The 12900-nt window shown below is 43.8% G+C and overlaps 1 protein-coding gene across 2 annotated transcripts in view; it reads right to left on the bottom strand.

Annotated features, from left to right (window-relative positions):
• The window catches only part of LOC115206086 (proprotein convertase subtilisin/kexin type 7), a 30725-nt gene that overhangs the window by 3576 nt on the left and 14249 nt on the right, over positions 1-12900 (bottom strand). For both annotated transcript variants that reach the window (XM_029772668.1, XM_029772669.1), the window contains exons 5-11: positions 11285-11375; positions 11001-11055; positions 9126-9264; positions 8949-9049; positions 5983-6150; positions 2110-2214; positions 1821-1923 (exon numbers count right to left, since the gene is read on the bottom strand). In XM_029772668.1, the coding sequence (XP_029628528.1) occupies positions 1821-1923; positions 2110-2214; positions 5983-6150; positions 8949-9049; positions 9126-9264; positions 11001-11055; positions 11285-11375 (762 nt within the window). The remainder of the gene's footprint in view (positions 1-1820; positions 1924-2109; positions 2215-5982; positions 6151-8948; positions 9050-9125; positions 9265-11000; positions 11056-11284; positions 11376-12900) is intronic.

The raw sequence follows: 12900 nt of genomic DNA, 5'->3' as shown, positions 1-12900 counted from the left end.
ACCCACCCCAGAGGAATACAGTATGTCTCAGTCCTAGAATACGCACAAAGAGCAAACAGACTTGTAGTCCCTCACAGTGGAGTCACCCTCCTCCCTTTCTCTCTGGATTCCTGACCTGCAGCAGCAGCGTACTGTAATTCACTGGCATTTCCTCAGCCCCCGTTCGCTAATGGGCCTTAATGCTCCACTACCATGTAGGGAAAAACACTTCCCGGGGCCAAGGAAGGAGATGAAGAGGGAGGGATATACAAAGGTGTGGAGGGAGAGAGACTGGCGGTGAAGGGGGGCAGAGAGAGGGGTAGAGTGTATAGGGGTAGAGCAGGATGTTGGGAGGGGGAAAAGAACTTCATGGATTCCAGCCATCTTCTTCCAAGCGTACAGGACTGGACTGGTAAGAGTTCCTCAGAGACCCTCCCACACAGACAGTGACCTGTCATGAGAATCTCACTCTTCGTCCACATAATCACGACTGGTGGGTCTTAAGAGTGTGTTACTGTCTTTTCATACACGTTTTAAATTAAATCAAGCACAAACTTGTTGCAAACAAAATGCTCCAGCTCTGAAATAAGCTTTTTCACCAATATCATAAATCGTCTCAAAGCTAAAAATCAACACAATGGCAGTAAATGGATCGTAAATATCACGCCAAAGGCTCTGGCTACGCTTTGTTGGTACTGTATTATTCTCTCCCTCTCTGATACACGGGAAGATATAAGCCAGTGATTTTGGCTGCATCCCAAAAGGCACATGTTACCATACATATTTGCATTACTTTTGATCAGAGCGCTATGAGCCCAGTATTGCACGATAAGAAAGGAGTGCCATTTGGGGGACACAGTTTGAAATGGCAGAGGTTTTAATCAACGGTGGCCTGGCATGCACCCCATACATTCCTCTCCTGACATTTAGCGCAAACATCTCAGACATTTTTTACTTTTTGTACTTTTAACAACTGTTTTTCTTTTCAGTAACAACACGCCCCTATCTTTCGGAATTCTAACGTTTGTAACTCTAGTCTTTCGTTTTCACATGGGAAGGAACGAGTGCTCATACTAACCACTGAACCTTAAGCTAACGGACCGGCCAAAACACATAGCAACAAGGACAACAAATTGCCTAGCGATAGAGTAGTTTAACATAACAACCTGCTTCATGTATCTTTGGGAATAACCAAAACTAGCTTACTTTTCAATGAATGGAAACAGAATTTCCATTTATAAATACAAAGTCAATTTGCATCTCGAATTTCATTAATTCAAAACAGATGTTTCACTTGGACTAAAACATTTAGCCTTTGTCAGCAACTCTTCCTCTGCTTTGTCCTTAGAAACCCTAGTCACGTGAGACTGGACACACACACACACACACACACACACACACACACACAGCTGCAGCAGTGAAACACACCGTTTCTGGCTCTGCTCCTGACCTCAGAACAGGCAACACACAGGCTGCATATGCTGGGCCAGGAGGCCACAGGGAGGCTAGAAAAGAGGGAAGAAGAGAGAGGGAGGGAGGAGGAAGGAATACAGATATCTCTGCTGTGATGTCACTGTGTGTGTCAGAAAGGGAAGAGAGAGAAATTCAGAGAAAGAGAGGGAAGGGGTGTTCTCTCCTCCATAGTTTAGTCAGTGTGCCCAGTGACAGAGACTCTGAAGAACATTGCCTAATAAGGGCAGACTGCTGATTGCCTGTTGGGAGGGTCTCTCTGGAGAGCACTGACAGAGAGAAGAGAAACAGCAAATACTCAGACTTGCATATTACGAGACTCGCTTGGTTGATCACTCTCTCTCTCACATACACACACAAACTCTACCAACCGTTCCAGGTTAGGTTGAGTTGCTCCGGATAGGCTGGGACAAGAGCCTCCTCCTTCAGCACTGGGCTCTGATAGGACACTAGGAATGGCACCATCTCCCACACCTGATTAATAAACACACAAAAAAAACACACTTTCCACATGTATACCTTCAGTCTTTTTTTAAATGAGCAGAATATTGACTTGGCTGAAAGAAAATCCCGACCAATACTGTCTCAGTAGTGTAGTTGGTTAAGCTTGACATTAGTGTGCTGCTGAGACATCAGGAAGTGAGTGAGGTGGAGTGGTACCTTGGCAGCGTTGACCAGCCGCCAGGCGTTGAGCAGGCCGAAGCCGTGCTGGTGACTGTGGTGGAAGCCCGCTCCATTGATTTTCCAGTCCCCTTGCACATCATACTACAGAAACACACACACTCTCAATTAGGAACTGTATGTGCCTGCGTAGCAATGATTAATGATACAGTACAACAAGGTGAGTCATACAGTGAGGTCCAAAAGTATTGGGACAATGACAGTTTTTTTCTTTCTCTTTGAACTCCAGCACTATGAGGTTAAAGTGCAGACTGTTTGTTTTAACTGTAGGGTCTTTTCATCCATATCGGGTGAACCGTTTAGAAATTACAGCACTTTTTGGTACATAGAGGACCATTTTAGAGGACCAAAAGTATCGGGACAAATATCATACCCCCCAAAATTGCTAACCTCCCGTTATTGTAATGGTGAGAGGTTGGCATGTCTTGGGGTTATGATATTTGTGCCTCTGTGGCTTTCGCACTCGTCATTATCCACGATTCATTCAGGATTATCCGTAATCATGGTAGTATCCATATTAATGTAGAAGTATTCTTATTTACAATAAAAGTGACTCCAAAATGACACAATATATTATTTACCATTCATTTCTATTGGGCACAACATAATCTGAAACACAACCAGAATAAACTGAAAATACATCCAACAAGGTTGTAGAGTCACAAGCTTCATTACGTGCTATGAATATGGGACCAAATACTAAACTTTTGACTACTTTAATAAACATATACACTGAGTATACCAACCATTAGGAACACCTTCCTAATATTGAGTTGCACCCCCCCTATTCCCTGAGAACAGCCTCAATTCGTCGGAGCATGGACTCTACAAGGTGTCAAAAGCGTTCCACAGGGATGCCGGCCCATGTTGACTCCACAGTTGTGTGAAGTTGGCTGGATGTCCTTTGGGTGGTTGACCATTCTTGAGACACACAGGAAACTGTTGGGTATGAAAAACCCAGCAGAGTTGCAGTTCTTGACACAAACTGGTGCGCCTGGCACCTACTACCATACCCCGTTCAAAGGCACTTAAATCTTTTGTCTTGCCCATTCACCCTCTGAACGGCACACATTTACAATCCATGTCTCATGACCCTGGACAACACCCTGTCGTTCTCCGCTAACATCAAGGCGGTGACCCGAACCTGTAGGTTCATGCTCTACAACATTCGCAGAGTACGACCCTGCCTCACACAGGAAGCGGCGCAGGTCCTAATCCAGGCACTTGTCATCTCCCGTCTGGATTACTGCAACTCGCTGTTGGCGGGGCTCCCTGCCTGTTTCATCAAACCCCTACAACTCATCCAGAATGCCGAAGCCTGTCTGGTGTTCAACCTTCCCAAGTTCTCTCACGTCACCCCGCTCCGCCGCTCTCTCCACTGGCTTCCAGTTGAAGCTCGCATCCGCTACAAGACCATGGTGCTTGCCTATGGAGCTGTGAGGGGAACAGCACCTCCGTACCTTCAGGCTCTGATCAGTCCCTACACCCAAACAAGGGCACTGCGTTCATCCACCTCTGGCCTGCTCGCCTCCCTACCTCTGCGGAAGCACAGTTCCCGCTCAGCCCAGTCAAAACTGTTCGCTGCTCTGGCACCTCAATGGTGGAACAAGCTCCCTCACGACGCCAGGACAGTGGAGTCAATCACCACCTTCCGGAGACACCTGAAACCCCACCTCTTTAAGGAATACCTGGGATAGGATAAAGTAATCTTTCTAACCCCCCCTCCCCCCCATAGATGTACTATTGTAAAGTGGTTGTTCCACTGGATATCATAAGGTGAATGCACCAATTTGTAAGTCGCTCTGGATAAGAGCGTCTGCTAAATGACGTAAATGTAAATGTCAATAGTCTCAAGGCTTAAAAATCCTTATTTAACCAGTCTCCTTCCCTTAATCAACACTGATTGAAGTGGACTTAACAGGTGATATCAATAAGGGATCATAGCTTTCACCTGGTCAGTCTGTCATGGAAAGAAATGTTCTTAATGTTTTATACACTCAGTGTAAATGAATTTGTCCCTATAAAATGGAGGGACTATGTAGGAAAAGTGCAGCAATTTCTAAATGGTTCACCTGATTTGGATGAAAATACCCTCAAATTAAAGCACTTTAACACAGTCATTGTATCATTTCAAATCCAAAGTGCTGGAATACAGCGCCAAAACAACAAAAGATGTGTCACTGTCCCAATACCTTTGGACCTCCCTGTATGTCTGAAGTGTGCTTCAGAGGGTACGTAGGTGACGATGTCACTTTGTAGTGACAGTACCAGTCAAAAGTGTGGACACACCTACTCATTCCAGGGTTTTTCTTTATTCTACAATATAGAAAATAGTAAAACTAATAGTGATGACATAAAAACTATGAAATAACACATATGGAATCAAGTAGTAACCGAAATATTGTTAAACAAATTTAAAAAAGTTATATTTGAGATTCTTCAAATATCAAGCCACCCTTTGCCTTGATGACAGCTTTGCACACTCTTGACATTCTCTCAACCAGCTTCATGAGGCAGTCACTTGGAATGCCTTTTAATTAACAGGTCTACCTTGTTAAAAGTTAATTTGTGGAATTTCTTTCCTTCTTAATGCGTTTGAGCCAATCAGTTGTGTTGTGACAAGGTAGGGGTGGTATACAGAAGATAGCCCTATTTGGTAAAAGACCAAGTCCATATTATGGCAAGAACAGCTCAAATAAGCAAAGAGAAATAACAGTCCATTATTACCTCAAGACATGAATGTCAGTCAATTTGGAAAATTTCAAGAACTTTCTTCAAGTGCAGTCGCAAAAACCATCAAGCGCTATGATAAAACTGGCTCTCATGAGGACCGCCACAGGAAAGGAAGACCCATTGTAACCTCTGCTGCAAAGGATAAGTTGATTAGAGTTACCAGTCTCAGAAATTGCAGCCCAAATAAATGCTTCAGAGTTCAAGTAACAGACACATCTCAACATCAACTGTTCAGAGAAGACTGCGTGAATCAGGCCTTCATGGTCGAATTGTTGCAAAGAAACCACTACTAAAGGACACCAATAAGAAGAAGAGACTTGCTTGGGCCAAGAAACATGAGCAATGGACATTAGACCGGTGGAAATCTGTCCTTTGGTCTGATGAGCCCAAATTTCAGATTTTTGGTTCCAACTGCTGTGTCTTTGTGAGATGCAGAGTAGGTGAACGAATGATCTCCGTATGTGTGGTTCCCACCGTGAAACATGGAGATGGTGTGGGTGTGCTTTGCTGGTGACACTGTCAGTGATTTATTTAGAATTCAAGGCACAATTAACCATCATGGCTACCACAGACAGCATTCTACAGCGATAAGCCATCCCATATGGTTTGTGCTAAGTGGGACAATAATTTGTTTTTCAACAGGACAATGACCCAACACACCTCCAGGCTGTGTAAGGGCTATTTGACCAAGAAGGAGAGTGATGGAGTGCTGCATCAGATGATCTGGCCTCCACAATCACCCGACCTCAACCCAATTGAGATGATTTGGGATGTTGGACCGCAGAGTGAAGGAAAAGCAGCCAATAAGTGCTCAGCATATCTGGGAACTCCTGCAAGACTGTTGGAAAAGCATTCCAGGTGAAGCTGGTTGAGAGAATGCCAAGAGTGTGCAAAGCTGTCATCAAATATAAAATATAATTTTATTGAGACTTTTTTGGTTACTACATGATTCCATATATGTTTTGATGTCTTCAGTATTATTTTACAATATAGAAAATAGTCAAAATAAAGAAAAACCCTTGAATGAATAGATGTGTCCAAACTTTTGACTGGTACTGTACATTGCACCTTTGTGACTGCGTAGGTGATGACGTCACTCTGTTGTTATGTATATTGTACCTGTGTGGCTGTGTAGGTGATGATGTGCTGCACGTCTCTCCAGGTGAGACAGGGCCGGACCTGCAGCATCAGAGCCACCATGCCAGCCGCCAGGGGTGCCGCCGCCGAGGTGCCCGTGTGCCCGTCAGTACAGCCCGTGCCCTGCTGTAGTGACCAGTCTGACGTCACCTACACAGTACACACACACACACACACACACACACACACACACACACACACACACACACACAGAGAGAAGAGTCAAACAGGTATACGAATCTCACACGCTATTACAAACAGTCAGTGGTAAGGAGCTATGCGACGACTAGGGAGGAAGAGGGAAAAGCCAGAAAATATGTAGAGTTGGAGATGGAGGGGCTGAACGATGAGAAAAAGTAGAGAGAAGTGCTAAAACAGACAGGAAGTGGTGAAAGAGGGAGAGAGATTGATAGGAATACAGGGACAGAGAGAAAAGGGCTGCTGATGGATTTACTGGTAAACATGATCTCTGACATGCTCAGGCATGTCAGACCTGCATACCAGCAATAGAGTTTTGGGTTAGAGTATAGCGTGCATTGTTGCATATGTAGTAGCTTATGAGCATAATATGTGTGCAGCATTCAAATATGGTCCCAAATGACGCCCTATTCCCTATATAGGTTTATATATGAATGCAGCTGCCACTGTATTGAAGCCATCGGATGCTGTTTATCATAGCGCCTTGTGCTTTATTACGGGCGATGGGTTCCGTACACATCATTGCATTTTGTTTCAGAAAGTAGCCTGGCCCTCTTTGAAGTCTCGTAGATCGATGCATTGCGCTCTTTTTTGTCTATAAAGCCCTCTTGCATAAACTTGTGCCATACCTGACCTCATTGTGAACCTATAGATGTACGGGCTACCGGACCTGGTGCTCAGGGATGGCAAACTCTGGAGATCCCTTCCAGCTCCACTGTGTTGGGTAGATCTGCTTTTAGCTTTTTGTTTTGCACCTTACATGTGGAATGATCTACAATACACTTTCAAAATTGGAGGAATTGGTGCCTCTAGGGCATTTTAGACAGTTGTTAGGGGACCTTTGTACTGAAAAAAGTCTTTTTTTTTATGATTGTGTTTTGCTTTTCATGTATTGTTGTGCATGATAATCTGTATTTGAAAGTGTGTGTATGAATGTGTAGTTTGATGTGTATTGTGGTGCTATACAGGACTCAGCGTCGACTCTGTCAAAATAATGGTTAAATAATATTAAATATATAATGCACTATAAAAAGAAATGGGGAGCCATTTGTGACGCAGCCATGCAGTACAGATCCAGACCATGCAGACAGTGCTGTCTAAACAGCTCGTCTCCTAGAGGAGTAAGGGACCTCTCTGGAGCGTTGGTCACAGACACACAGCTAGGGGGTGTTTGATCCTAGGTGACGACAGGCCTGGTCGGACACAGAGAGGAGAAACAGTCTGACAGGAACACTATAGGCTCTCTGCTGTGGAGGGAAAGGGATGGAGGAAGAATCCACAGACATATGTCAACTAGAATGCCTGCTCTCATTTAAAGCAGCTGTCAAAGCCATGAAAGCACAGAGCGGAGGAGAGAGCTCTGACTTCAGCACTGCTCAACATCAAATGGGACCCGTGTGTTGGGAATGTAATGAGGGAAATGGTGCATAGCAGTGGTGGCACTGCAGCATAGCACATGGCAGCTAGAAGTGGTTGGGCTGGTGGGTGGATACAGTGGCGGTATCCCAAATGCCACCCTGTTCCGTGTATAGTGCACTATTGATCAAAAGCAGTGCTCTATATTGGGAATAGAGTGCCATGTGGGATAGAAACAGTATGTGCAGAGCACTTGTGTGACAGGGTAGAAGAGCTAGAGCCTAGCCCTAAAACCACTTGGCCTGGTGTATTTGGCTTTTCAGGAAGTCCCGGATGCCGGTTGAGGGTTTTGGCCCAGGGCTTACATCACCCGGCCAAACCATGTCACCCAGGAGATGGCAACAAACATCAGCAAACAGAGAGCTTTACCTTACAGCTCTCCTCTCTAGCTTCCTAAAACCCATCTCCTTTTGCCCTCGCTCAAAACACACCATCATATGATGCAAAATGCATCATACCGGCTGTATTTCTATATTTTGAAAATTACGCATCTTGAAAACTTGATTGCGGACATGCAAAACATTCTGGGACTATATCAACAATGGACTAATGAAACAAACACCAAAATATATTTTTGGGATGGTTTTCCTTTAACTCACTAGCCATTAATGTGTCCTCTATACCTCACTCAAAGATGTCTGATTTGCACAGTACAATATCATCTGTCATCATCCGACTGTCCAACTTTCTCAATCTACGTCTTAAGGGCCTAGGCACAACAAGTCTTTGTAAGGGGGATTCCACTGGTACCGTGGTGCAGTTCACTGCAGGTGAGAATACAGTCTGGACCAAACACAGGAAAAGCACCAGAGGTGTGCAGTATTATTGTCTGTTTGATTGCGAGCATTTGATGAAATGCACGCAGTACCATAACTTGGTATCTCTGAGACATTCTGTAACTAGCAGTGCATTTATGAGCACATCCGATGCATGTTAGGGGAGAGGGGGGCTGGGATATAGGCTATGGAAAATTGCCTATTCACGTCATAGTTAGAGTGGCTATAGCGCTGTTTACTCCTGTATGTTGTTGGAAGACCAAAGCGAAAGCAATATGAAGTTTGGTACACACAAGTTATGCTTCTTGACAATCATAGATGGATTTAATGCGAGCATTTTTCTCCGATAAACAAAGGACTTGCATGAACACGTGGTAGTTTATGCATTTTAGTTTGTTTGACATTTGGCAATGTGAACCCAAACGGACCAAATGGATAAAGAAAATACAATGTAGAAAATCATCGAACTCGGATTCAAACTATAGCTCAGAACTATGTGTGAAAACTCCCTTGAAATGGTGTGTGTGTGTGTGTGTGTTACTAGCAGTACAGACTCACAATACTACGCAGCGTTCTGCCCCCACTGCTGAAGGTGACAGCCAGCATGGAGGCACACTCCTCAGCATAGAAGGGCATCTTCCCTTCCTCATTTACTGCTCCTACAAGAGACACACACACGGTTAGAAACACTCAACACAGACACAGAGACAGACAACATTGCTCCTATTCACTGACCAATGGTAACAGTGTAGATTGAGTTAGCATAGCCATCGTAGTTGCAGTTGTCCTCGTACTGGCCCCCGTTGCCACTGGCGACGACAAAGATACTGCCGAAGCCCCGTCTGCCAGCAATCACACCGTGCTGCAGTGCTGCCTACAGGCCAAACAAGGAAACATTTGCTTCAGTTCGTCACGCCTAGTAACTTCCTGCAGACTAATACAGCCAACCAGAGTACATAGCAGCATTCACAAGCCTAGTCATACCTGAATATTCAATATTAAGTATAGAAAACATTTCCATGACATAGACTGACCAGGTGAAAGCTATGATCCCTTGATGTCACTTGTTAAATCCACTTCAAATCAGTGTAGATGAAGGGGAGGAGACAGGTTAAAGAAGGATTTTTAAGCCGTAAGACATGGATTGTGTGCCATTCAAGGGTGAATGGGAAAGACAAAATATTTAAGTGCCTTTGAACAGGGTATGGTAGTAGGCGCACCGGTTTGAGTCAAGAACTGCAACACTGCTGGGCTTTTCATGCTCAACAAATTCCCATGTGTATCAAGAATGGTCCACCATCCAAAAGACATCCAGCCAACTTGACACAACTGTGGGAAGCATTGGAGTGAACATGGGCCAGCATCCCTGTTGAACACTTGACACCTTGAAGGGTCGATGGAAGGTGTTTCTAACGTTTGGTATACTCAATGTATGTCATTATAATCCTATCCTGTGTATACCGCCATTCTTAGGTTTGTGAAAAGCTGGAAGCCGCAGCTAGCATGAATTTCTATTAGACCATGAGGACTGGCTGAGGGGATTTGGTGGTCCTGATTCATTTCCACAGTGCCTGCCAAAGCCATTCAGGGAGTGAGGCACACCTAGGAAACGAACATGACCAGAAAAAGCCAGACACTCTTGTCTCGAGTCAGAGTGTGTATGTGTATATGTGCATGTACGTTTGTAAGGGATGTGCTCTCTCTTTTTTTTGGTCTCATAAGACACTCACACAAACCGTGCCCTGTAGAGAGCAACAGTATACTGCCCTCTGCTGGTACCGAAGAGTGGTGCAGAAATGCATTCTCACAATGCATTTCTATAAGGAGACCAGGGCTGTGTTTCAAACTCATCAAAGACACACCCTCCTCCACTTACCCTCGCCGTCACCATCTTGTCCAAACGATTAGCAAAACAAGGGAAGTTCGCAAAGTAAGCCACCCAGCCCTCCTTTTTGATCGAGTTTGCGAGTGTACAATTATGTTCACTTCGGGGCCTGAAACGCCCCATAATTCAATTCGCGATGATTGTACATCCACTAAGACTTAAAACCTCAACATCAATATGGAGAAGTGTAAGTAAAAACGAATGTAAATAAGTTAGAAATTGTGCTACTAATGCACATGACGGCACAAACACATCTCGCAAAAGTAATGTTTTTGTTTGGTTATCTTTTGGAAATTGTAGAAATAAAACATTTTCCTTCTTCAGAAGTTCCAGCTAGGCAGGCTAACGTTAGTTAGGCCATTAATTTGCTAGCTATCATGCAGTAAATGTATATTAATAATTATATAGTTACTATAAGTAGACATGCTATCATAATTGACTGTAGCGCATATAAAGCACCCACAAGCTACCGGTGGATGAAAAAAAACTATCATTGCGGGATGAACGAGTGACAAATTTCTGGGCAAGGGTGGTCCATTTAAAAATCATTCCTCCCTCCCTCGCCCTGCAAGTGTACACTCGTCAGACATCATGATACGTCATCAGAAGTGTCCACTTCATTTGAGGGCTGAGGGTGTACCTTAAGTGTTTGGAACGCAGCCTAGGACTGGCAAAACGTGTTAGAAATGGTTGTGTGCAGTAACGTATGTTGTATCCTCTCTAACCTTGCCCAAGGGGTGTGGTCCATCGACAGTGCGGCCATCATCGTCAGGACCCCAACTGAGGAGGAAAGGGAAGAGGAGAGCACAGTTGAGTCAGACACATTTTTCCTACAGCCACTAAAGAGCAGCGGAGGAAAAATCTAGAGAGAGAGAAGGGCATATCTTTATAACCACGCTTAGAGCTGTGGTTGGCTGTATATTCCGGTTAATATTTTGCTTTATGCTCAGATTATAAGCAAACCAAGCGTGTTCAGAGTCATGTGACGCTGAGCTGCTCGCTGTTGTACCTGCAGCTGTAGACATCGTTGATCTGGTAGTGCTTGTTGAAAGCCACCGCCTCCATACTGTCTGTGAGCGGCCCATCCAGGACTCTGATACCTGAACAGACAAAACATGACGTGAGAAAGGACTTAAATACATTCGAATCTGATAGCACCAAACTAGGGCCATGAGAGTTTCCTCAGCACCTAACCAGACCAGGGTTGTATTCACTAGGGGCCAAATTCAGCCTTAGGAAATGTCTGCCCTTCCATGTTTTGATTTAAGCATTTCTCAGTATTTGTTATTCAGCCATACCTTATGCACACTGAATACATTTAATTAAACTGCTGAAAACCCTCCCCTTGCTGGCCAACAGATTTTTATTCAATGGGGTTTTCAGCACATTTATCTAAAGTATCCCTTTAAATATCCTTTACATTTTCTCGACAGACAATATATAGAGAACGGGTTCAGAATATTAGGGATCAATAAAATAAAGACATCTAAATATTTGCTTATTTGTCTCCGTTTCAGCAACAAATTGGTAGATTTTAAAATACTCTGATCTTGTAGATAATTTAGGGTTATGAAAGTATTTATGAATCATAAAAAACAGGTTTGGAGAGCCTTCACACACAAAATATATTGATGAATGAAAAAAACTGTGGTTTGACTCATCATGAAAGTTGCCATATTCAAATTGATTAAACCATAAAATATTGGAAGGTGAGAAAAGTGTACAATAGGGGTTGAACAATAGCTCTAGAAATTGACCCTACTAATAATGGAACTGTATGACAACAATCCAGTCGTCGTGAACCGTGCACCAGGCTCACACTGATACAGTGCCTTGTGAAAGTATTCGGCCCCCTTGAACTTTTCGACCTTTTGCCACATTTCAGGCTTCAAACATAAAGATATAAAACAGTAATTTTCTGTGAAGATTCAACAACAAGTGGGACACAATCATGAAGTGGAACGAAATTTATTGGATATTTCAAACTTTTTTAACAAATAAAAAACTGAAAAATTGGGCGTGCAAAATTATTCAGCCCCTTTACTTTCAGTGCAGCAAACTCTCTCCAGAAGTTCAGTGAGGATCTCTGAATGATCCAATGTTGACCTAAATGACTAATGATGATAAATAGAATCCACCTGTGTGTAATCAAGTCTCCGTATAAATGCACCTGCTCTGTGATAGTCTCAGAGGTCCGTTTAAAGCGCAGAGAGCATCATGAAGAACAAGGAACACACCAGGCAGGTCCGAGATACTGTTGCGGAGAAGTTTAAAGCCGGATTTGGATACAAAAAGCTTTAAGCTTTAAACATCCCAAGGAGCACTGTGCAAGCGATAATATTGAAATGGAAGGAGTATCAGACCACTGCAAATCTACGAAGACCCGGCCGTCCCTCTAAACTTTCAGCTCATACAAGGAGAAGACTGATCAGAGGTGCAGCCAAGAGGCCCATGATCACTCTGGATGAACTGCAGAGATCTACAGCTGAGGTGGGAGACTCTGTCCATAGGACAACAATCAGTCGTATACTGCACAAATCTGGCCTTTATGGAAGAGTGGCAAGAAGAAAGCCATTTCTTAAAGATATCCATAAAAAGTGTCGTTTAAAGTTTGCCACTAGCCAC

Source organism: Salmo trutta, chromosome 13 (assembly GCF_901001165.1).
Source record: "Salmo trutta chromosome 13, fSalTru1.1, whole genome shotgun sequence".
NCBI classification, from domain to species: domain Eukaryota; kingdom Metazoa; phylum Chordata; class Actinopteri; order Salmoniformes; family Salmonidae; genus Salmo; species Salmo trutta.
The sequence above is the reverse complement of the archived record's forward strand: the minus strand, read 5'-3'. Positions and strand labels throughout refer to the sequence as shown.